Genomic DNA, 26920 nt, shown 5'->3' on the forward strand with positions numbered 1-26920 from the left:
GGACCGCCCTTTCCTTTCAAATTCTAATTTGGAAACATTTGCCTACTATAAGATACTGGAAATAAAATGAATGGAGCCCACTCCTGTAACATATAATATCAAATACAAAACGATAACAACATGGGAGTGATCTGATATCGCAGGTATTTGTAACATCATCCCTTTCTATACGCTTAATGTTACCTCTCCCCTATTGGTAATATCACCCATTTTTACATTTTTGTTACATCTCCCCCGTCTAGATGATGCATAGCTGAGCCTAAATGGGTCAACTATAATGTCTACATGGAAGGTTCCATGGGTTGGGGGGTAAAGGTTTCCTAATTTAATTTCAGCACCACAGATGTCTCAGCCTGTCCCTTCACACATAAGAGAGGGCTACTATATACCTCCGTAAATGATTCTAATGGGTCAGGATCAGGACTGCAGATCCACTTCATCCACTGGTCACAGACTAGAAGGGTACAGGTGAACTTGTCATTGTATGCTGCCACCATTCTTAGCTATTGGCGCTGGCTTCTAGGGGTACTTTATGGACTAACACACCCAGATACACTATATTGCCAAAAGTGTTGGACCAGCCCTCCAAATCATGTGATTCCGGTGTTCCAATCCCCTCCAAATCATGTGATTCAGGTGTTCCAATCCCCTCCAAATCATGTGATTCAGGTGTTCCAATCCCCTCCAAATCATGTGATTCAGGTGTCCCAATCCCCTCCCAATCATGTGATTCAGATGTTCCATTCCCTTCCAAATCATGTGATTCAGGTGTTCCAATCCCCTCCAAATCCTATTATTCAGGTGTTCCAATCCCCTCCATGGACACAGGTGTATACAATCAAGCCCCTAGGCATGCAGTCTGCTTCTACAAACATTGGTGAAAGAATGGGTCGCTCTCAGGAGCTCAGTGACTCCAAGCGTGGTCCCGTGATAGGTGGCCACCTGGGCAATAAGTCCACCCGTGACATTTCCTGGCTGCTAAATATTCCACGCTCAACTGTTAGTGGGATTATAACAAAGTGGAAGCCACTGGGAACACCAGCCACTCAGCCACCAAGTGGTAGGCCACGTCACATGACAGGGCGGGGTCAGCGCATGCTGAAGCACACAGTGCGCAGAAGTCGCCAACTGTCTGCAGAGTCAATAGCTAAAGACCTCCAAACTTGGTGTGGCCTTCAGATGAGCCCAACAACAGTGCGTAGAGAAGTGGAGACATGTTCCGTGGAATGACCAATCATGCTTCTCTGTCTGGCAATCCAATGGACATGTCTGGGTTTGGCAGTTGCCAGGAGAACATTACTTGTCTGACTGCATTGTGCCAAGCAGGGGCGGACTGACCATTCAAGCACTCGGAAACTGCCCGAGGGCCTGGGGTCAGTAAGGGGCCCCATGAGATGCCCCTGGTACCTTTCATTGGCTTTTTCATAGGCTTTTGTGGGTGTGGGCGAGGACACAGGGGCCCCATGATCCCCTATTGCCCGGGGGCCCCATGAATTGTCAGTCCGCCCCTCATGACAAGTGTACAGTTTGGAGGAGGGGGGTTATGGTGTGGGGTTGTTTTGCAGGGATTGGGCTTGGCCCCCTAGTTCTAGTGAAGGGAACTCTTAAGGTGACATTTTGGACAATTTCATGCTCCCAACTTTGTGGAAAGAGTTTTGGGATGGCCCCTTCCTGTTCCAACATGACTGCCCACCAGTGCACAAAGCAAGGTCCATAAAGACATGGAGGAGCCAGTTTGGGGTGGAGGAACTTGACTCTCCTGCACAGAGTCCTGACCTCAACCCCATAGAACACCTTTGGGATGAATTAGAGCGGAGACTGTGAGCCAGGCCTCCTTCCCCGACATCAGTGCCTGACCTGACAAATGTGCTTCTGGAAGAATGGTCCAACCTTCCCATAGACACCCTCCTAAACCTTGTGGACGGCCTTCCCAGAAGAGTTGAAGTTGTTATAGCTGCAAAGGGCGGGGCCAACTCAATATTGAACCCTACGGACTAAGACCGGAGGGCCATTAAAGGTCATGTGCGTGGAAAGGCCAGCAGTCCAATACTGGGGGCAATATAGTGTATTTGATCATGACGTAAGGCCACAGCCAGGTGACCTGGAGCTTGTACAGTAGCATGACCACCAGTGCCCCACCTAACCAGTTTCCCACACTTCTACTCTGCAGAAGGTCTGTCAGCACAACACCTGAGTTCCTCTGAGATAACATCGAACTCATCAACCTGTAAGAACTCAGTACTACCAGCTGCAGCTCTTTTTTCTGTTTAATTTTATGGTTGAACTGGATGGACTTTTTTCTCTTTTCAACCAGACTATGTAACTATATGACCCATCTCTGCCCAAGACCCTATGATCTACTATTGTGTTAGAACATACAAAGTGTAAACTACCCCCTCACTGCCCCCTCACTGCCCTCTCACTGCCATAACACATAATGCAGTCTAGCAGGGGCTGAGTGGGTTTTGATCCCCACAGTACAATACTTTCCTTCAATACAGGAAGGGAAGTTTTCTGGCTTTTGATTGACAACCCCCAAATCATGTCTGTGTTCCCCACTAATCTTCCGATCACTTGCATTCCTTCATTTCCTCTTAGTTTGTTAAATGTTCAAATAATGATACAGTATATCAGATGACGGGAAAACTGCATTCTCACCATCATATCAGAATCGGCCAGAAACACCAGAGAGATTCCAGGATCCCCAGGTGATGAGCAGTCAGAGCTTCTCCTCTGGGAGACATTACTGGGAAGTGGATGTCGGGGGGTCAGAGTACTGGAGAGTCGGGATGTGTTACCCCAATATAGACAGGAGAGGAGATCATTGGGACATTGCTATGATATTATAATTGTATGCAGAGCCTGTCATGTTACCACAGTGTCAAGCGAGATTCATGTATTGTAATTGTATGGGCTGACTAGTGTGGCACCACAATAGTGTACCTGTGTCAGGGCTCCGGGTATGACCAGAGGTATGTGAACTGACGCAGGGAAACGCAGGCTTCAGATATGTTATAAACAATATAATTTATTAATACTAACAATACATAAACGCAGTGCAATACTAAAACATAACACAGTGCAAACAAACCAAACCAAACCACCCACAGATAACAATACATACAATGCAAGCATCGTCAGGCAGGCCGGGTCAATAACAATCGGGCAGGTAGGAACAGGAGGAGCAGGCAGAGAGTAGTCAGGTCACGAGCCGGGTACAGCAACTAACGGGCAGGTAGGTACAAGGGGTCAGGCAGAGAATGGTCAGGGTCACAAGCCAGGGATCAAACAGGAGAAGTCAGCAGAGGTCCGGATCAGGCAGGGTCGGCAGCGAGTCAGTCAGGCAGGAACAGGAATGCAGGTAACAAGATACAGGGGCCCATAGAAAAACACACACCAAGGCACAGACTGCAGGTCTGGCCATCCCTTAAATACACCTCCGTAATCAGCTTCAGGTGTTTGGCTGACTGCAGGGTTGAGTCTCTGATTGCTGAGAGCAGCCCAGCCCTGGTACTGCAGCCCACAAGGCAGGTGAGTCCCACCATTACTGGCAAGTCCATTCCTGACAACCCGTGAGGAGTGCGGTCTGGGGACGTGCTAACTGCATATTGGATGATTGACTGCAATGCTCAACACTCTCCTTAGGTGTCAGTATATTTTACACACATACATGCTGCATTGAACCAGACCAACTCCTTACTTGAATTCACCTCGTTGCTCGTGTAGCGCTACCTTCTTGAGGGCTTCTGAATTCATTTTGGGTCCCGCTAAAATCCATTTTCCACACTTGCATACTTAGAGTCAGTAATACAGTCCTTGAGCTGTTTCTTTTTTTTTCCAACTTCTGTTTATTGAAGTTTTGAAAAAGACGAAGGCCGGAAGTGACGAAACGCGTTAGGGGAGTGACATCAAGACGCACGTACGCAAACCGGAAGTGTCGCCATGGCCATTTTGTTGGTTATCCAAACATGGTTTTCTGCATTTGTTTGTTGGAACTTGCATAGGAGCCATGTTTGGAGCTGGAAATTCTAAATTTTAAATGTAAGTGGCTATTAAAATTTTCCCTATACTTTGAATATGAGTCCTGAGACCCTTCTCGTCTTTCTGAGGACCTTGGAAAAATATATTTGAAGAGAGAATGGAAGATCTCTGATTTATTATTATTTTTTTATTTTTGAGGTTCTTACGGGATGGAATAGGATTCAATCCTTCCTATTGGATGAAAAAGTTTGGAAATCTGGGACTTTTTTGAACACTGGACTTTTCTTTGGACTTTTCTTTTTCTTTTTTTGGACAATTTTTTTTTTTGGGGGGGATTTTTGAGATTGTATATGACACTTTAGGGTTTAATTGTATTATTATTATATCACAAAAAGGTTATATTATATAGGAGAGGAGCTCAGTCATGGATTGGACGTAATAGGGAGTCCTGGGGTTTGGAGAGTTTGGGGTATAATGAGTAGTGGGTGAGTCATGGCAGTAATGAGACCCCATTACCCGGTGATGTCTCCAGTACCAGAGTCGGGATATAATAAGAAGTCCTGGGGGTTGGAGAGGTTGGGGGGTAATCAGTGCTCAGTGATACATGACAGTAATAGGACCCGATTCCCCGGCGGTGTCTCCAGTACCAGAGTCAGGATAGATCTGGATTATGAGGCCGGACGGATCTCCTTCTATGATCTGTGTGACCCGATCCGACACCTCCACACCTTCACCACCACCTTCACTCAGCCCCTCCATGCCGGGGTATTTGTAGGGAGTGGCTCCTGTATAAAGATATCTGGGGGGGAAATCAGGAGGTAAGAAATCTGCCCAGAGACGTGGTGACGTCACAGGGTGGAGAATCTGATAGATCTGGATTATGAGGCCGGGCGGATCTCCTTCTATGATCTGTGTGACCCGATCCGACACCTCCACACCTTCACCACCACCTTCACTCAGCCCCTCCATGCCGGGGAATTTGTAGGGAGTGGCTCCTGTATAAAGATATCTGGGGGGGAAATCAGGAGGTAAGAAATCTGCCCAGAGACGTGGTGACGTCACAGGGTGGAGAATCTGATTGGTGTAATAGTTGGCCAATAGAAGGAAGCAGTGGAGAAAAAACAATAGGACTGATTTAGGTTTAAAGCATGAAGGTTCCGGGACCGACATCTTCATCCTAAACCTCACTTCACCACCTAGTCTACCATTGACCAGGAACAAGCATGCAGGAGGTCAGATTTTTTTTTTAGACTTCACTGGCTGCATGCTTGTTCCAGGTCAGATAAAGACTAGGTAGCTTAACCAGGATTGGGAAGACAGCCCTGCAGCCTGCACCTTTACAGTGTATGTGTAGAAAACTGTTTTGGATTTAGTGGGGAAGGATTGAAACTTCCGTCAGGTTTTCCATTGTTATCCAGGACTCTAATAATAGGATTTGAAGGATTAGAACCCTTGTAAGTTGTTTTTTTTTTTTGTATTTGTTTTAGATTTTCCTTCTTTTCTTGTCTTGTAAAATGTTGTCACCAGGACAGGAAGTGAGGGAGATCTCTCTAATGGAGCCCCTTAAAGCAGTTAAAACCTGAGCGGGGTTCTACTCCTCCCCAAAAAAACGCCATAAGGCTCCATGCACACTAGACACAAAAAAACGCAAAAAAAAGCTGGGTAAAAAATGCAAATTTTTACCCTTTTTTGCTACTGTTTTAGCAGTGTGTAAGCAATGTTTAGGAGCATTAACGGCAAGGAGCAGAGCTGCCAGCATCCTTGACGACCAGCTGGTTGTTAAGGAGTGGGCTAGAAAGCCGGGCACCGCGTCCTTAACAACAGACAGTGGGGTTCCCCGCCGACAGCTGAATGTACACAGAAGAGTTGGTGGCAATAAAAAAAATTGAGAAATAAAAGCGTGGGGGAACCACCAAAACATACCAGGTCTTTCACGTGTGCTATGGAATTTAAGGGGAACCCCACACCAAATTTTTTAAAAATGGTGTGGGGGCTTCCCCAAAGTCCATACCAGACCCATATATGAGCATGCAGCCTGGCAGGCCAGGTAAGGAGGGAATGACCGAGCACCCCCCCTCCTGAACCTTACCAGGCCACATGTCCTTAACATAGGGGGGGCTTTGGGGTAGGGGGGCTCTCCCCCAAAGCACCTTGTCCCCATGTTGATGAGGACAACGGCCTGTTCCCCATAACCCTGAGGGCCTGTCCCCTCTTTCACATCACAGACAATCCATCACAGTTTCCCCTTATAGCACAACCTCCTTTCAAATCAAAGCCCCCCACATTACAACCCCCCCACATTACAGCTCTCCCCTCACATTACAGCCTTCCACATCACAGCCCCCCATATTGCAGCCTCCCTCATATTACAGCTCTCCCCTCACATCACAGCCTTCCACATCACAGCCCCCCATATTGCAGCCTCCCTCATATTACAGCTCTCCCTCTCACATCACAGCCCCCCATATCACAGCTCCCCCTTTTCACATCACAGCCCCCCATATCACAGCTCTCCCTCTCACATCACAGCCCCCCATATCACTGCTCTCCCTCTCACATCACAGCCCCCCAATATCACAGCTCCCCCTTTTCACATCACAGCCCCCCAATATCACAGCTCCCCTTTTCACATCACAGCCCCCCATATCACAGCTCTCTGTCTCACATCACAGCCCTCCTCATATCACAGATCCCCCCTCTCACATCACATTCCCCCCTATATCACAGCTCTCCCTCTCACATCACAGCCCCCCGTATCACAGCTCCCCTTTCACACATCACATCAACCCATATCACATCACATCCCCCCCCATATCACAGCTCCCCACTCACGTCATAGCCTCCCAGATCACTGCTCCCCTCTCTCACATCCCATCCCCCCCATATCACAGCTCCCCACTCATGTCACAGCCCCCCAGATCACTGCTCCCCTCTCTCACATCACATCCCCCCATATCACTGCTCCCCTCTCTCACATCACATCCCCCCATATCACAGCTCCCCTCTCTCTCACATCACATCCCCCCCATATCACAGCTCCCCACTCATGTCACAGCCCCCCAGATCACTGCTCCCCTCTCTCACATCACATCCCCGCCATATCACAGCTCCCCACTCATGTCACAGCTCCCCATATCACAGCTCCTCACTCACATCACAACCCCCCATATCACATCCACCCATATCACATCACATCCCCCCCATATCACATCCACCCATATCACATCACATCCCCCCCATATCACAGCTCCCCTCTCACACCACATCACCCCCATATCACTGCTCCCCCAAAGACAGTCCTCCCTTACAATCACAGACCCCCCATTAAACCACAGTCTGCACTGCAGCTCTTCCACTTCAGGGTTCTACATTAGCACAGCAGAGGGCACAGCAGGGTGGATTCCTCCTCAGTATATATATTCGCCTGCCACCACCACTGCTGTTAATTAAACTCACCTCAGGGAAAAGGACGAGAGATTCGGAAGGTCTGCACTGAGGGCAGGAGCTAACAAGTGACAGGCTGGGCAGCTCCCGCTCCCCATATAGAACTGACATATCTCCCGTCCTCTTCCCTGCTGCGAGTTTAACAGCAGCAGCAGGCAGGCGAATACATATACAGGAGTGGAATCCACCCTGCTGCGTCTCCCACCCTCTACTGCGTCTCCCTCCCTCTGCTGCGTCTCCCACCCTCTGCTGCGTCTCCCTCCCTCTGCTGCGTCTCCCACCCTCTGCTGCGTCTCCCTCCCTCTGCTGCGTCTCCCACCCTCTGCTGCGTCTCCCTCCCCCTGCTGCGTCTCCCGCCCTCTGCTGCGTCTCCCGCCCTCTGCTGCGTCTCCCACCCTCTGCTGCGTCTCCCTCCCTCTGCTGTGTCTCCCTCCCTCTGCTGTGTCTCCCACCCTCTGCTGCGTCTCCCTCCCTCTGCTGCGTCTCCCTCCCTCTGCTGTGTCTCCCACCCTCTGCTGTGTCTCCCTCCCTCTGCTGCGTCTCCCGCCCTCTGCTGCATCTCCCACCCTCTGCTGCATCTCCCTCCCTCTGCTGCGTCTCCCGCCCTCTGCTGCGTCTCCCGCCCTCTGCTGCGTCTCCCTCCCTCTGCTGCGTCTCCCTCCCTCTGCTGCGTCTCTCTCCCTCTGCTGCCTCTCCCTCCCTCTGCTGCGTCTCCCGCCCTCTGCTGCGTCTCCCGCCCTCTGTTGTGTCTCTCTCAAGCAAGCACAGGAACATCAGAGGCGGGCTGGGCAGCAAGAACAGGAACATCAGAGGCGGGCTGGGCAGCGGGCACAGGAGCATCAGAGGCGGGCTGGGCAGCGAGCACAGGAGCATCAGAGGCGGGCTTGGCAGCGGGCACAGGAGCATCAGAGGCGGGCTGGGCAGCGAGCACAGGAGCATCATAGGCGGGCTGGGCAGCGAGCACGGGAGCATCAGAGGCGGGCTGGGCAGCGGGAACAGGAACATCAGAGGCGGGCTGGGCAGCGGGCACAGGAACATCAGAGGCGGGCTGGGCAGCGAGCACAGGAGCATCAGAGGCGGGCTTGGCAGCGGGCACAGGAGCATCAGAGGCGGGCTGGGCAGCGAGCACAGGAGCATCAGAGGCGGGCTGGGCAGCGAGCACAGGAGCATCATAGGCGGGCTGGGCAGCGAGCACGGGAGCATCAGAGGCGGGCTGGGCAGCGGGCACGGGAGCATCAGAGGCGGGCTGGGCAGCGGGCACGGGAGCATCAGAGGCGGGCTGGGCCGCGAGAACAGGGGCATCAGAGGTGGGCTGGGCAGCGAGAACAGGGGCATCAGAGGCGGGCTGGGCAGCGAGAACAGGAGCATCATAGGCGGGCTGGGCAGCGGGCACAGGAGCATCATAGGCGGGCTGGGCAGCGAGCACAGGAGCATCATAGGCGGGCTGGGCAGCGAGCACGGGAGCATCAGAGGTGGGCTGGGCAGCGGGCACGGGAGCATCAGAGGCGGGCTGGGCAGCGGGCACAGGAGCATCAGAGGCGGGCTGGGCCGCGAGAACAGGGGCATTAGAGGCGGGCTGGGCAGCGAGAACAGGGGCATCAGAGGCGGGCTGGGCAGCAAGAACAGGGGCATCAGAGGCGGGCTGGGCAGCGGGCACAGGAACATCAGAGGCGGGCTGGGCAGCGGGCACAGGTGCATCAGAGGCGGGCTGGGCCGCGAGAACAGGGGCATCAGAGGCGGGCTGGGCAGCGAGAACAGGGCATCAGAGGCGGGCTGGGCAGCGAGAACAGGAGCATCAGAGGCGGGCTGGGCAGCGAGCACAGTAGCTTAAGAGGTAGCTTTGCACAAAATCATCTCTAGTTTGCATGTTTAGGTAGAGGGCACGCGTGAAGCGTGTATGTGCCCTACCTGTGCAGCCATTCGCAGCCGCAGTTGTCAATCACCAGGTCCCAGCCAGTGATTACTCGCTGGTGCCCGGTGATTGCCGAGGATCTCCGATGGAGGGGAGAACTGTTTGTAAACAATACAGATCTCTCCCCTGTCAGCTCCTGCACACTGCATTGTGTGGCTCTGCATAGCACAGCCATCCAGAGCAGTGTGATTACAGTGAAGCACACACCCCCCGCCCCCTAGTAAAACACTCCCTACACACAGGTAACCCTTTGATCACTCCTCATGTTAACCCCTTCCTGCCCAGTGCCATTAGTACAGTGTCAGGGCTTTTTATTAGCACTGATCACTGTATTGGTGTCAATGGGGATGTCAGTGACACCGAGTCAGTCCCCTCCCCCCAGTGTCAGAATACCCGACGCAGTCCCGCTATAAATTGCTGATCGCCGCCATTACTAGTAAAAAAAAAATCCCAGTACATATACCGCCATTTGTAGACGCTATAACTTTCATTGAAACCAATTAATTTACACGTATTGAGATTTTTTTTTTTAGCGAAGACACGGAGCGGGAGACATTTTGGCCTAAATTTATGATGAAATTAGATTTTTTTTTTCCTACTGGACATGTTTAATAGCAAAATAGCCAAAATATTTTTTTCTCTTTTTTTAATAGCGTAAAAAATAAAAAACGCAGAGGTGATCAAATACGACCGAAAGAAAGCTGAATTTATGGGGAAAAAGGACGTAAATTTCATTTGGGTGCGGCGTTGCATGACCGCGCAATTGTAAAGTAACGCAGCGCCATAATGCAACAAATGGCCCGGTCAGGAGGGGGGGATCCTCCGGAGGGGGAGGGGTAATCTGCGGTCATTTCTATATCACCTGCATGGAGTTCCCCTTTAAATGGTTTATTAATATAGACGTATTATTATTAAATATACTGAATGTATTAAACATTGTATCATTTCATTTTGTGATACAATTCATTCATCCCTCCCATGTATGAATGTGACGTCACACAGATCTTCCTCTGCGGATGACATTCTCTGATTCCTGATCCACCATACATCCAGATCAGATGCTTTGCTCTACACAAAAATGGCCGCCCCCAGCCGGAGTCCTCCCACAGAGCAGCGAGACCTCTAGTGTCTGCTGGAGGAATTCCTGCGTGCCCTATGCAGTTTAGTATGGTGTTGGTCCTACGCAAAATGGCCGCCATCAGATAAAAGACCGTGGTGCTCTAGTGTTTGTGGAGGTGTGACAGGAAGAGGCGTGGTGTAGACAGGTGAGGATGGATGAAGATGGGAACACATGGAGACACATGGAGCAAATGATTGATAACACAGATTATAGGTGATCAATGATGTGAGAGGGGAGACATGGCAGGGTGGGGGAGGACGGAGATTTATATCTCATTACAGAGGAGTCCCATCAGTCTCTGTACCAGAGGAGCTTACGCTCTAATGTCCCCTCCCCTGCAGTCCCATCAGTCTCTGTACCAGAGGAGCTTACGCTCTAATGCCCCCTCCCCCACAGTCCCATCGGTCTCTGTACCAGAGGAGCTTACGCTCTAATGCCCCCTCCCCCGCAGTCACATCAGTCTCTACACCAGAGGAGCTTACGCTCTAATGCCCCCTCCCCCACAGTCCCATCAGTCTCTGCACCAGAGGAGCTTACACTCTAATGTCCCCTCCCCCACAGTCCCATCAGTCTCTGTACCAGAGGAGCTTCACTCTAATGTCCCCTCCCTCGCAGTCCCATCAGTCTCTGTACAGAGGAGCTTACACTCTGGTTCTGCTTTGTTTTTTTCCGGCAAAAAAGCTGTTTTCTTTGCTGAAGTAAGCTGTTTTTGCATAATTACATATATTTATATTTTATTCTGTATATATGTAAATGTTTTTTATGATGTTTGTAAGATTTTTAATAAACACAAATTTACACTCTAATGTCCCCTCCCCCACAGTCACATCAGTCTCTGTACCAGAGGAGCTTACATTCTAATGTCCCCTCCCCCACAGTCCCATCAGTCTCTGTAGCAGAGGAGCTTACACTCTAATGTCCCCTCCCCCACAGTCCCATCAGTCTCTGTAGCAGAGGAGCTTACACTCTAATTCCCCCACAGTCCCATCGGTCTCTGTAGCAGAGGAGCTTACACTCTAAGCACAGTCCTATCACACATATTGGGTGGATCTCGTTGGATGGTGTTGGAGATCCGGGCCTCACCCTCCAATGATATAATTTCCCTTCATCTCCAGACTCTCCATTCCATCAACATTCCATGTTTATCCCTTTCCAATCACTTTTGTATTTTTTTTGCATACTTGTTTAATGATTTTAAGCCCAAAGATTACTGAAATCCCTCAAAATGTATTTTTTTTTCTCTGAAAGCCGAGACCCTGGAGAATAAAATGGTGGTCCCTCCAATATATTATTAATGATACATTGTTACTATTATTATTCATTCAGCTGATATTTCTGCATTGGTTAGTGAGGTGTACATTTTTCAGTAAATACATTAGTTCATTTTCAGACACAAACACAATATATTGCCAATGTTTGGTCATTTATACATGGTGAGGCTGTGCTGAGCAGATAGATACCACACGTGTCAAGCCTAAGAATTGTGTGCAGCCATAAAATGATGACCAAGCTCAGTGCACTATATTTCCCAAAGGTGGCGCTGTAAACGCTTCTCCAGGTGATCGGTGTTCCCCATAAATATTGGTTGTAGAATTATTGCTCTCACTCCAGTGTGTGCCGTGATACACTATATTGGCCCTGCACTCCCAATCACGATTCAGGTGTTCCAATCCCCTCCATATCATGTGATTCAGGTGTTCCAATCCCCTCCATGGACACAGGTGTATACAATCAAGCCCCTAGGCATGCAGACTGCTTCTACAAACATTGGTGAAAGAATGGGTCGCTCTCAGGAGCTCAGTGACTCCAAGCGTGGTCCCGTGATAGGTGGCCACCTGGGCAATAAGTCCATCCGTGACATTTTCTGGCTACTAAATATTCCACGCTCAACTGTTAGTGAGATTATAACAAAGTGGAAGCAACTGGGAACAACAGCCACTCAGCCACCAAGTGGTAGGCCACGTCACATGACAGGGCGGGGTCAGCGCATGCTGAAGCGCACAGTGCGCAGAAGTCACCAACTGTCTGCAGAGTCAATAGCTAAAGACCTCCAAACTTGGTGTGGCCTTCAGATGAGCCCAACAACAGTGCGTAGAGAGCTTCATGGAATGGGTTTCCATGGCTGAGCAGCTGCATCCAAGCCTTCTATCACCAAGTGCAGTGGAAAGCGTTGAATGCCGTGGTGTAAAGCACGCCACCACTGGACTCTAGAACAGTGGAGATGTGTTCGCTGCCAGACAGAGAAGTGTGATTGTCACTCCAATCTGATGGAGGTGTCTGGGTTTGGCGGTTGCCAGGAGAACGGTACTTGTCTGACTGCATTGTGCCAAGTGTAAAGTTTGGTGGAGGGGGGATTATGCTGTGGGGTTGTTTTTCAGGGGTTGGACTTGGCCCCCTAGTTCCAGTGAAGAGAACTCTTAAGGTGACAATTTCATGCCCCCAACTTTGTGGGAAGAGTTTTGGGATGTTCCCTTCCTTTTCCAACACGACTGCGCACCAGTACACAAAGCAAGGTTCATAAAGACATGGAGGAGCCAGTTTGGGGTGGAGGAACTTGACTGTCCTGCACAGAGTCCTGACCTCAACCCCATAGAACACCTTTGGGATGAATTAGAGTGGAGATTGCGAGCCAGGCCCCCTCCCCCGACATCAGTGCCTGACCTGACAAATGTGCTTCTGGAAGAATGGTCCAACCTTCCCATAGACACCCTCCTAAACCTTGTGGACGGCCTTCCCAGAAGAGTTGAAGCTGTAATAGCTGCAAAGGGCGGGGCCAACTCCATATTGAACCCTACGGACTAAGACTGGGGGGCCATTAAAGGTCATGTGTGTGGAAAGGGCGGCCGACCAATACTTTGGGCAATATAGGTTTTGTAACATGCAGAGCAAGCAAAGTTTTTATGTGTACATGACGTGTGGTGCGTTCAGAAATTTTTTTAGGGGTGTAAGTCTTTGGCTCTAACTTTTAAATTTGGACACTTATTTTACTAAATGCTTTATATCACCTACAAGACCAAAACCCCCCTCTGTTATATAATATCTATATGACAGGTCCTCTAATAAGAGATGGGGGGGTCCATTGGACCTTCACTGAAGCAAAGAGTACAGAGCGCATTATGTTAGGCTTTTTCCCCTCTACAGAGGCCGGGACAAGTAGTAACTTCACCAAGTGTCATTATACGAGGTGTGTCTAAAACGTTTTGTGAATGGTCCGATATCTCAACGGCAAAATGGGCCAGGTTCACGTGGATGCACATGGCTATCCAGAGACACGTGGAGAAGTACCACCTAGTGTGGAGTACACATGACCATCGGGGTAAAGACGCTGCAGGCAGTCGAACGTGTCAGTGTGAGAGGTAGGGTCAACGAGTGAACATCAAATTCTGCTACAAATTTGGGAAACCGGTGATGGAGATGCAAGAAATGTTGGTACAGGAAGGAAGCCATGAGCAGAAAATTGGTTCAAACAGGAAATGAGTGAGGATGAGCCACGTTTGGGTCTGCCGTTGACAAGCAGAACCCCAGACATGATCGAGCAAGTGCAACAAATGCTGGCATGGGATCAGCGACTGACTGTACGAATGATGGTGGAGGAATTGGGCATTAGCAAGTCAAGGTGCGCACCATCGTCCACAAAGATTTGGGTAAGTGTAAGATCGGTTTCCGGTTTGTGCTGCAGAAGCTGACCGACAAACAGAATGCAAAGCAGATGGAAATCTTTGGAGATTTCATTACCATGTGTGACCAGGATCCATTCTTTCTGCGAACCATCACAGGGGATGAGACCTGGTGCTACTGGTTAGATCCAGAATCCAAGCGGCAATCGATGGAATGACCTTCACCTTCTTCCTCACGACCCAATAAGTTGCTTGCAAAAGTCCAAGGTCAAGACAATGTTGGTCGCCTTCTTCGACAACCGTGACATCAGCCATAAGGAATTCCTTCCCGCAGGGCAAAGCGTGAACGCCGCATTCTATGAGAAGGTTTTGAACCGGTTGCTATGACGCACCTGCCGTGTTCGGTCAGTCGCACAGGACTGGACAGTGGATGTTGTTGCACAATAGCGCGCCTGTGCACTCCGTGTGTGCCAATTCTTGGCATAGCTGTTCTCGATCATCCACCGTACTCCCCTGATCTAGCGCCTGTGGATTTCTTTCGGTTTCCTCACCTGAAGAGCGTCAAAGGCGCACGTTTTCTAGGCAATCCAAGAATGTATGACCTGCGATCAATTCCTAAAGACGCCTTTGGTGACAGTTTCCAGAAGCTTTATGAACATTGCCAAATGTGTGTTGAGGGATGGCGATTATTCTGAGGGCCAATAAAGGTCATTTGTATCTTCTGTTTTTTGTTTGTTTTCTGATACCAATCACAGAACTTTAGTCACACCTCGTCCACATCGCTGATGAGTTCTTGGACGTTAGAGAAGATTAGTAAAGTGAAGTTTTCTGGTCTCCCTCCCTTCCACCCAGCGACACCCACCATGTATGCCCCGGGTACACAGATGGGACAGAAAAGCCTGGAAAGCATAGCAGGGTGTCACTTTTGAGGGTCAGCGACTTGTCTTGCGGTATAGCCAGGGTCAACCTGTTTTCTGGTGGTATGGCCCCTTTAACAAGACCTGCAGATAATTTATGAAAGATTTGTTTGGGTTTTGGTGCAATCACTGACACCCGCACCAGATTAAAGTAGTACCTACTGTTGTCACTTTGTAGATACTAATACCATGGCTGCAACCGATTCTAATAGAACTGCTGCCAGCTCTCAGATGAGTATGAAGACCTCCTGATTCCTGGCAGTCAATGACGTGTAGGGGTGGACTGACAACTCATGGGGCCCACGGGCAATAGATCATGGGGCCCCTGTGTCCTTGCCCAAACTCAAAGCCTTTGAAAAAGGTACCGGGGCATCTCATGGAGCCTCCTACTGACCCCGGGTCCTCGGGCAGTGCCCGACTTTCCAAATGGTCAGTCCGCCCCTGATGACGTGTCACATTGAAATGACTATAGGTGGAGCCTGCTGGGAAACTCAGACTCGTTCACCATCAGGCCCACTATGCCTATGACTGACAGTCAATAGCAATCGGTGAATTCCATTGTCGCTATTCAATCCTTTAACACCTATGGAATCCTGCCCATTGCCATCCAAACCTGTCCCCAACTGGTATATGAATTGTGTGCAAGCACCATCAGTTTCAGTGCTTCACCCCAATGGAATTCTAAAGGGTGTCAGTGACCCCTTTTATGTACTCCCCAGAGTGTGTGTACAGGGAGTGGAGCAGTAATGCCAATTGGAAGACCCAGACCCCATAGCCAAAAAGTCTCCCATACCCTTGAAAGTCTGTTTTTATAGAATGTGACAAGAGTGGGGAAGTAAAAGTGATTGGGGGTGGGAAGAAACCAGGAAGAAATGGGTCTCTGGTGTGTGGAGGAGGAAGAGGGGAAAAAAGGGGGTGCAAGAGGTGAGAATCAAGAAAGAGGGTTGGAAAGGATCCACTTGCAGTAGGAGCTGAAAGGAGGGAACGGGAAGGTAATCTCTCCTGTCTGTGGTCAGGTTAATGTAGGAAGTCATATAGGAAATAGGTCTAAATCTAGAAGCTGAAAACAGGATCCATGATGTTCATAAAAGATTAGATTTTATATTCAGGGGTGACTAGGAAGTCCTTCCAGTAATATCAAGTTTTTTTTTTTTTTTTTTTTTTAAGGTTTTCTCATCTTAATTGTACAGGACACAGGCAACGTATTCCTACACCATGGGTTATAGGCTTGTACCTTCAAGTAATTGGTCACTGGCAATCCTTAGAGGACATGTCCCCCTAGGGCTCCTTTCATCTAACCCTGCTTTCTTGAGTCCTCAGTTTTTTGCTGGTGTTTGTAGGTGATGGACCTCTTCTCCTAGCCAGAGAAAACAACTCCACTAGTTTATTTTATCTTCCAACTCTTCAATCATTGTCACCGTCTTTTAGTGTCTATACAGAAGCAGTGTATCCAAACTGGGGCAGCCTTGGTAAAACCTTGTGATCTGTACCAGAAACCAGTACTGAGGGCATTCCCTGTAATGGTGCTTTGGGCACTGGATGCTGCATGAAGCATTCACCTTGGCTCTTGCAACACAGGGTACTGTACATGTGCAGGGCCAGGCTCCATTGCTAAGGAACCCAGTCCATTAAGACGTGTAAAGCTTGGACTTCATATACGGTCCAGCATAGTTGACAGGTAAGATGGAGTCACCCTGTATATTCGACAGTTACTGTGCAAAACGGTGCTTTATTTAGAATGTATTCACTTCACAATGTGAACTTTTCAAACTTGGTGCTAAAATTCGACCGCACAGTCTCAGGTCTCCATCACACCACTGGTCACATGCTTTAATGCCACTTCCACCTGAAGCCCCTTAGAAGGTATTCAGGTGCTCCCTCCCATCCTTTCACCACAAAGATTCACTGTAGGATGGTCAACACCTGGGTTACCGTGTACTCCTACCAGACAATTGTACCCTGTCTCCCACACACTACTCCTTGAGTACCCCACAGGGGATGTGTCACGTACCTGATGGGAGACTGAAATGACTAGGTCTGCCTCACTTGTGTCACTAGTCCTGACCCCGCTGGAGTAGGAACAGAGGGAGTCTAGGACCCAGGGGAACAAGAGTGCCAGTAGTTGTTTGCAGCTATTGCTGATGAAAACCTTGGAAGGCTGATGATCCTCTGATTTTGGCACAGTGGTAGTAGGCAGAGCAGGTTTTGCAGATTGCCAGGTGTGCACCAGAGCGAGACAGGAGCAATGTCATGGAATAGCCAGGGTCATCAACAGTCGGGCAGCACGGTACAGAATCAAAAGGAAAAGCCAAGGTCAGGAGCAGAGCCGAAGTCAGGAACCAGTGTCAGGTGAGGAAGAAGCCGGGTCAGCAACAAAGGAATCATACAGGAACAAGCAGGACATGGAGGAGCTGAAGACCAGTCGGCACTGAACGTGAGCAGAGACACTCCTTAAAAAGGCCGTCTGGCACCAATCTTTGCCGTGCATGTGCACGATCGCACATTTCCGATCACGATTCGTCTTGCCGGAAATCCCTTACAGGATGGCTATCATTTGTAGCTATGGCAGATACCAGGCAAATAGAAGCCAATTCTGCAGAAGGCCCACACAACACCCCTGAGTTAGGATGTGTTTCTTGAAAACTAGCTGGAACCATCTTCTGAAGTTCTATTTCAAGTCTGCTACTTGACAAAAGCAGAATTCTCTGCCTTCATGTCCACAGTTCCTGGGGCAGATTACAGCCTGAATTCACTCACCTTTTGTCTAGAGCTCAGGAACACCACCCAGTCTCTTCTTTGACTACCATTGCTCAATCAAGTCTGAACCTGATATGCCGCTCCTAGAGGATGCTGAATCGGAGTGGAATGAAGAGGATGTAGAGGCCGTGTTGCAAGAAGTTGCATTTCTTTCCTCCACACTGTCACAATATTGAAGAGGGACCTTCACACAACATTCTTTTTAACTTGACAAGCTCCTTGCCTCTGTCTGCAAAGGCCTTGGCATTATACAGGTGAACTCTCCTCCATCTCTCCATCTCGCCGTGCCCCTTTAAGTACAGAGAGACCTACAAATACTTAGAAACGTTCCCTGTTCATGAACAGAATGTGCAGCCCGTGATGTATTCACTCCTGAAAGTGTTGCCTGCAAAAAAGTGCTGCACACGTGTGCCTTGTCAAGGAAGATGTCTGTTTAGGCACTTGACCATTTTATCAAACTGCTCACAGGTGGGAACATTTTACTCCCGAATGTAAAAAAAAAACCCTCCTCAGGAGCTCCAAGCTCCTTGAAATGTAGAGCACCTCAATGCTTCAACTGAAAAGCCTAAAGTTCAGCCTTTCCTTCCAGCATAAGGCTTGGCCCAGAAAGGCCACCAAGTTCTCTTCACAATGAAGGGGCACCCTCACACCCAAGAGGTGGGGGGGGGGGGGTTCTCCTGCAGTTTCCACCTTTTGTGGGTTACAGACATCGCTGACCTATGGGTTCAATTGTTTCATAAAGGTGCAAGAGAGTTCAAGACTCTACCAACTCACTGGTTTTCTTCTTTCAAATCAACCAAAAACGGTCCAAGGGCAGTAAGGTTTGGAAAATGCACTGAAACACCTCTTTTCTCTAGGCAGTCATTGTACCAGTACTACCACAGGATATGTTCAAAGGTTCTGCTCTAACCTGTTCTATCACGTACCTGGTGTTAAAGGCCAATGGAGAGAGGGCTTCCCTTGCTGCTAAGTTCCAGACTCCCCTGAGAGTGGGACAGAAGGAGTCGGGCCCAAAGTAGCACAGGTCGCCTGTAGGAGTGCTCGTTGGTGGTCCACCCAGGAGCATAGCTGATGCACTGAGATGGGATCTGCAGCCAGGTGGTACCTATGCGAGGTATGCAAGCCTTTTGGCAAACAGGATCACAGGATAGCCAGTTCAAAGCCGAGGTCGGGTACCAGGTGGGAATCAGAGCAGACGTGGTGGGATGGGATAGGCAAGGTCATACACAGAGGTGCAAAGGGGGAATATCCGTTTAGCCAAGCCGAGGTCAGATCAGGGGTTAAGCAGAGAAGACAGGTCCAAGAGCAAGCTGAGTCGGTATCAGGAAATCACAGATCACAATAGCACAGGGAACAGGAACAAGGTACTGGGAAGCCAGAGATCAACCAGGACCCAAAAATAGGGCAGGGCTTCCTTATAAAGGACGTTTGGAGCCAAATTTGAGCCGACGTGAACTCCTGCGACCATGCAAGGTACTGGCAGGGGTGCCAGGTCTACTAACACCTCTGCCGAGGACAGAGCCCTGAAAGTTCACAATACCAAAACGCCAGTGAAGGGCATTTGTCCTATCCTGGACTTAAAATCGCTCAACAAATTCCATCATATTCCAAAATTTTGTTATGGACATTTCAAGGTCAGTAATTGCCTCTGAGGCACGGAGAATTCATGGGCATCCAATATGTCTAGCTACATAGTCCCATTTTACTCACCTCATCAGTGATTTCTACGCTTTGCAGTGGCAGAGGACTATTCCAGTTTTGTTGTGTTGCCTCTCGGCCTATCCTTCTCCCAGGGTGTTCACAAAGATCTTTCCACCTTTGTTTGCCCTTCTCAGAACTCTGGGTGTACAGGTGACAGGCTTTCTTGATGACTTTCTCCTTATGGACTCACTTCCCTTACGACTCTTCAACAGTGTCTAAAAGTTCAGTTGCTTCAGGCCTTTGGTTGGATGATCAACTTAAAAAAAATTAATAATTTCCAGCCCTTCCTGTGCCTAGAATAGTTGGGTCTGATCCTGGATATGTCACAGACAAAGGTATTTCTTCCAGAAAACAAAGTTCCTTCTCTAAGAACTTATACTTGATAACTGAGATCCAAATGAAATCCCACAATGAAATCTGTCACATGAGTTCTGGGTCTAAAGGTGACCTCCTATTTGGCAGTACCTTTTTTCCCAATTCCATTTAAGAACTCTCCGACTAAATATTCTGTCAGCATTGGAAAAGAAGGCTCTTCTGGATCTATTAATGCTCCTATCATCCATCCCAAACAAGTAGGTTCTTGTCCTGGTGCATCACCATTACGACTTTAAGATCTTTCCTTCTTTACAATTGGTTCTGCCAACAGACGCTTGTCTGTCAGGCTGTAATGCCAATGAAATATGTTGGCCTTGGACCCTTTTTGTTTCTTAGGTAATTTTTACAATAAAGAATTGCTGCCCAAATGCCAGGGGCATGAAAGGTGACTGACGTGTCATTTCTCTAGGTCAAACGAACAAAGTCACAAGATATTCTGCTGAGAGCAAGATAAAACCTTGTTTATGGAATGAAACGTGTTTATGACATCTTGTAACCTCACATTAGGAGATAAAAACCTGTTGAAGGACATCTAAGTTTTTAGAAATCCTTAAGTCTGGGGGAGACTGGTCGTGCCTATGGCTTCTCCGTGACCCCCTGGGCAGTGTGGTTCCGATGGGATTTGTTCCTTCCCACTTCCTCGCAGCTTTGGTAATAATTCTATGCTGTCCAATGATGTGTTTTTATTTCATGTTGTAATGCTCACATTATTATTGGTGTGTTATTATGCAGATTGTGGTGACTATAAGATATATCCTCCTGTGTGTCGTGTGACAATAAAAGTGGAGGTTCTGACAGTGCAAGAATATTGCAGTTGGATTCTGTTATTTCTTGGAGTGCCGGGTGAATGCTACGATGTGCCAGGGTAGGTGTTCATTTGGTAGAGGGTCTTTCAAATGCGTAGAATATGTAATGGTTTAAATGCTGATTTAAAAGTACCTGCATGACTACAGTTGCAAGAAAAAGTATGTGAACCCCTTGGGATTACGTGGAGTTTTGCATGAATTGGGCATAAAATGTGCTCTGAAGGTCATCTAAGTCACAACAATAGAAGAACACAGTCTGCTGAACATAATACTACACAAACATTAGATGTTGCCATGGTTTAATTGCACATAACATGTAAACATTCACAGTGCAGGGAGGAAAAGTATGTGAGGCCCTAGCTTAATGACTTCTCCCAGAGCTAATTTGAGCCAGGAGTGAGCCAACCTTGACTCCAATCAGTGTGATGATATTGGATGTGTTGCTGACAGCCGTCCTGCCCTTATAAAACACACACCTGTTTTGGGTTTACTGGTTTCAAGAAGCACTGTCTGATGTGAACCATGCCTCGCAGAAAAGAGCTCTCAGAAGACCTACCATCAAGAATTGTTGACTTGCATGAAGCTGGAAAGGGTTACAAAAGTATCTCCAAAAGCCTTGATGTTCCTGTGTCCACGGTAAGACAGACTGTCTACGAATGGAGAAAGTTTAGCACTGTTGCTACTCTCCCTAGGCGTGGTCGTCCTGTAAAAAGGACTGCAAGAGCACAGCGCAGAATGCTGCATGAGGTAAAGAAGAATCCCAGAGTGTCAACTAAAGACCTACAGAAATCTCTGGCACATGCTAACATTTTTGTTGACACATCTACAATAAGGAACACATTAAACAAGAATGGAGTACATGGGAGGACACCACGGAGGAAGCCATTGCTGTCCAAAAAGAAGATTGCAGCACATTTGAAGTTTGCAAAAGAGCACCTGGATGTTCCACAGCACTACTGGCAAAATATACTGCGGACAGATGAAACCAAGATTGAGTTTTTTGAGAAGAACACACAACACTATGTGTGGAGAAAAAAAGGCACAGCTCACCAACATCAAAATCTCATCCCCACTGTGAAACATGGCGGAGGGAGCATCATGGTTTGGGGCTGCTTTGCTGCCTTATTGCCTGAACGGATTGTTGTCATTGATGGGAAAATGAATTCCAGAGTTTATCAAGACATTTTGCAGGAAAACGTACGACCATCTGTCCGCCAACTGAAGCTCCGCAGAGGATGGGCGATGCAACAGGACAATGACCCAAAGCATACAAGTCATTCAACAAAACAATGGCTGCAACAGCACAGAATACGCCTTCTGGAGTGGCCCAGTCAGAGTCCTGACCTCAACCCCATTGAAATGCTGTGGCATGACCTTAAGAGAGCGATTCACACCAGACATCCCAAGAATATTGCTACACTGAAACAGTTTTGTGAAGAGGAGTGGTCCAAAATGACTCCAGATCGTTGTGCAGGTCTGATCTGCAAATACAGGAAACGTTTGGGGTTATTGCTGCCAAAGGAGGGTCAACCAGTTATTAAGTCCAAAGGTTCACATACTTTTTCCTCCCTGCACTGTAAATGTTTACATGTTATGTGCAATTAAACCATGGCAACATCTAATGTTTGTGTAGTATTATGTTCAGCAGACTGTGTTCTTCTATTGTTGTGTCTTAGATGACGTTCAGAGCACATTTTATGCCCAATTCATGCACAACTCCACGTAATCCCAAGGGGTTCACATACTTTTTCTTGCAACTGTACATGTTGATTGTGTGAATGTATATGACATGAGCTACAAAACACACTGATTGGTTATTTTGTTTCTATGGCAGTGAACAGTTACATTAGCTTGCTGTTTATCCCAACTGCAAATGGCTAGAGCCCAGGTCACACTCATAGTTGAACTGAACCCAAGGCTTTTTTGCTAGGTGGAAGTGATTGATTGTTGGATACTATGGTAACAAACAAATGGGCAGTTTTCAAAAACTTCAAATGAATTGGGTTCACCTCACCTCTTTGCTAGTCTCCAAGCTTCATCCTGACCCCTGAACCTCTAATCTACTATTGTGTTAGTAGAGGGGTGGGCAACTGTGGCCCTCCAGTTGTTGTAGAACTACAAGTCCAATGAGGCACTGCAAAAGTGAGTTACAAGCATGACTCCCAAAGGCCGAGTGATGGGAATTGTAGTTCAGCAACAGCTGGAGGGCCACAGTTGCCCACCCTGTGTTAGTTACATAGAGTGTGTAAACCCCCCTTGAGTGGGTTCTGATCCCCGTACTGCAATATATATCCAATCAGGAAGGGAAACTTTCTTTAACCACTAACCTACCGGGCACTTCTACCCCCTTCCTGCCCAGGTCAATTTCCAGCTCTCAGCGCTGTCGCACTTTGATAATTGCACGGTCATGCAACACTGTACCCATATGAAATTTGTATACATTTTTAGACAGAGCTTTATTTTTGTGTTATTTAATCACCGCTGGGATTTTTAAATTTTTTCTTAAACCAAAAACCACTGAAAATTTTGAAGTTTTCTTAGTTTTTGTTATAAAATTTAGTAAATAAGTGATTTTTCTCCTTCACTAATGTACGCTAATGAGGCTGTAGTGATGGGCACTGATGAGATGCACTGATGAGGAGGCACTGGTAGGTGGCACTGATGGGCATTGACAGGCATCACTGATGGGCATTGAAAGGCAGCACTCATATATATCACTGTTAGGTGGCACTGACTGGCCGCACTGATAGGCGGCACTGATGGGTAGCTCAGATGGGCACTGATTTGTGGCATTGATGTGCACTGGTAGGCACTGATATGTGGCACTGATGGACTGACAGGTGGCACTTCTGGGGCCACACTGATCATCAGTGCTCTGATGATCAGTGTACATGTCCCCTCCGCGGAAAGCCGATTACCGGCTCTTCTCTCCTCTGTCAGCGTGACAGCTCGAGAGGAGAGAAATGCCGATGACCGGCATTTCCCTGTTTACATGTGATCAGTTGTGATTGGACACAGCTGATCACATGACAGAGCCGACATCTTTGGCTCTTTCCATGGATCGGTGATCCGCTGTGACCGAGGGACACAGCGCACCGCCAATCGCCGCGCTGCGCGCTCCCTGAGCCGCGTATGCGCGGTGAGACTGGAAGGACGTCATATGACGTCCTATCAGAACGAGAGAACCACCTTGCGCCCGTCATTGGACTATATGGCGGGCGGGAGGTGGTTAATTCTCTGCATCAGAGAGACCATCTCTCCAGTCAGACTCCGGGAATGTAGTGGTAGCTGTACTCTTGGTGTTCAGTAAAACTTAGTTTTAATAGGTAAAATCCAAAAAGTGGACTGCCCCTCATTGGACTTAACCCATACAAGTGGCTGAATTCTTGGAGTTGCGCTTTAATGAGCGTCAGCAAATTTCACTTTCTTTTCTCTCTTCTGCTCTCAGCGATGGCGTCTGCTGATCTGAGGAAGGAGCTGGAATGTTCCGTCTGTCTGAACATTTATACAGATCCTGTAACCCTGAAATGTGGACACAGCTTCTGCCGGGACTGTATTGGCCGTGTGTTGGATGCACAGGAGGGGTCTGGAGGTTATTCCTGTCCTGAATGCAGAGAAGGGTTCCAGGAGCGGCCTACTTTGTGGAGGAGCATAACACTGCGTAACATAGTGGAGAATTTCCCATCTGCCCTGCCAGATCGGGAGGAGTCCGGGGTCTTCTGTACTTACTGTATTCACACTCCTGTACCGGCTGTGAAATCCTGTCTGCTGTGTGAAGCTTCTCTGTGTGATGACCACCTGAAAGTCCACAGCAAGTTACCAGAACACGTCCTATGTGACCTCACCACTTCCCTGAAGGACAGGAAATGCTCCATCCATAAGAAGATCCTAGATCATTACTGCACCGAGGACTCCACCTGTATCTGTGTGTCCTGCAGTTTGGCCGAAGAACATCGGGGACACCAGGTGGAGACTCTGGAGAAGGCCTCTGAGATGAAGAAGAAGAAACTGAGGAATGTTCTGCAGAAACTGATGACAGAGAGAGAGGAGATGGAGAAAATAGTCCAGAGTCTGCAGGAACACAGGAGGAAAGTACAAGGAAAAGCGGATGATGAAATCAAGAGAGTCACTGCCCTGTTCAGAGACCTCAGGAGACGTCTGGAAGACCTGGAGAAGAGAGCCCTGAGGGAGATCTCCAGGCAGGCAGAGGGGCTCTCTCTAACACTGTCTGATATGATCCAACAGCTGAAAAAAAAGAACCAAGAGCTGTCCATGAAGATGGGGGACATTGAGGAGCTGTGTAACATGACGGATCCACTGACTGTCCTACAGGAATCAGACACAGGTGACTTGTGTGATACTGAGGATGGAGATGATGAGGACAGAGAGAGACATAAGAACCTCCTCCATGATGGAGGGGATGTCGATGTGGGGGGGATCTTACACACGGGTTTATCTGATATCATGTCTGGGGTCAATGTACAGAAATGTACAGGCACACATGTCTCTCCACATTCTACTACAAAGGGCAAAGGTCCCATCAATGCTCAACCATCCAGGAGACGTCGCCAACCCACCCCCACCATACAACACTCACACCGCCAGGCTGGAGGACCAAATATTGGAGCTGTACAGCAAACGTGGTGGGTGTCGGGGGTTACAGACATATTACTGGATGTGAGGACAGCTGGTAATCATCTACATATATCAGATGACGGGAAAACTGCATCCTGGTCATCATCATATCAATATCTGCTAGAAACACCAGAGAGGTTCCAGGGTCCTCAGGTGATGAGCAGTCAGAGTTTCTCCTCCGGGAGATATTACTGGGATGTAGATGTTGGTGAGTCAATGCACTGGATTGTCGGGATGTGTTACCCCAATATAGATAGGAGAGGAGATCAGTCAGTGATTGGATATAATAAGAAGTCCTGGGGGTTGGAGAGGTTGTGGGGGAGTAGTCAGTACTCGGTGAGATTTTGCAATTCTGCAATCCTATTACCCGGCGGTGTCTCCAGTACCAGAGTCAGGATAGATCTGGATTATGAGGCCGGGCGGATCTCCTTTTATGAATTGTGTGACCCGATCCGACACCTCCACACCTTCACCAATACCTTCACTCGGCCCCTCCATATCGTGGTACATCTAGGATATGATTCTTGTATAAAGATATATGGGGAATCAGATGTGAGATGTGAGATGTAAGATGTCCGGGGGTTGGGAGAGGTTGGGGGATAATTAATACTCAGTGATACATGACAGTGATCAGAGCCAAATAACCCACAAAGTCAGGATAGATCTGGATTATGAGGTTGATCTCCTTTTATTATTGTGTGACTCAATCCAACGCCTCCTTCACCACCACCTTCACTCAGCCCCTCCATGTAGGTTATAATTCATGGACAAAGATTTCTGAAGAGCAATCTGCCCAGAGACTGGTGACCTCACAGGACAGAGAATCTTATTGGTACAATTTTCTACCAATAGGTTGCAATGTACAAGAAACAACATTTACTAATTTACTTATAAAGCTGCTGGATTCTGGGGCTGTCCTCTTCATCCTAAACCTCACTTCACTGACCAGTGACCAGGAACAAGCATGCAGCAGTTCAGGTTTTTCAGACTTCGCTGGCTGCATGCTTGTTCTGGGTCAATAAGGGTGAATGTCACCAGCACACCGAGGATCACCAATATGGGTCCAAAAGTTTTAATGAACGATCACATCAAGCAAGGCAATGTCTCGCAGGACTCCATCAGGCATCTCTTCCCCCCCCCCCCCCCCCCTTAGGCCCTTAGGAGTCACTGCAGTTTTGGGTCCCTCTATAGTCCTGTACAGCCAGGCATTATGCATTTCCTTCCAGACTTGCTCACTGAAGACAGTAAACAGTCTTTGAACTTGGTTTTTAGGTTTTATTAAGGGATATTCAACTTGGATAGGGTTGAGGGGTGTATGGGGTGCCCTGGGTGACTGTAAACTGAGGACAAACTCCTTAGTAACTGTGTACAAGTCCATTAGATAGCAAAGTCTCTGTTGGAAAGCTCCCCAGCCCTCCTGATGTACCATGCCAGATGAACCCTCATTCACCCAGCTGCCTGAGGGAATCCCTGGGCAAGGGGACCCAGAAGCTGCCACTTTAGATGAAAGCAATCCTACATGGGAGCTAGAGGGGTTTCCCGCCAGAATGCCCTCTCCCCTTTATCTGGTCCAGGGTGTGTAGGATTACTCAGTCCTCTCCTGTAACCTTGTGGGTTGGTGGCTGCCTTCAGGATTACACTGAACTGGCTCCTTC

The 26920-nt window shown here is 48.5% G+C and overlaps 1 protein-coding gene across 1 annotated transcript; it reads left to right on the forward strand.

The window, feature by feature from the left end:
* The first annotated feature begins 24080 nt into the window (after window positions 1–24080).
* Window positions 24081–25835, forward strand: LOC149438012 (E3 ubiquitin/ISG15 ligase TRIM25-like). Its single transcript, XM_089660346.1, has one exon. It carries the CDS (start codon window positions 24081–24083, stop codon window positions 25833–25835), a length of 1755 nt encoding a protein of 584 aa, XP_089516472.1.
* The last annotated feature ends 1085 nt before the right edge of the window (window positions 25836–26920 follow it).

Source organism: Staurois parvus, unplaced genomic scaffold, assembly GCF_062004578.1.
Source record: "Staurois parvus isolate SC_StPar_1 unplaced genomic scaffold, SC_StPar_1.0 ptg001227l, whole genome shotgun sequence".
NCBI classification, from domain to species: Eukaryota; Metazoa; Chordata; class Amphibia; order Anura; family Ranidae; genus Staurois; species Staurois parvus.

Bases quoted from the DNA above. Each gene is read 5' to 3' on its own strand.
- LOC149438012 (XM_089660346.1), top strand. From the start codon at position 24,081: ATGGCGTCTGCTGATCTGAGGAAGGAGCTGGAATGTTCCGTCTGTCTG.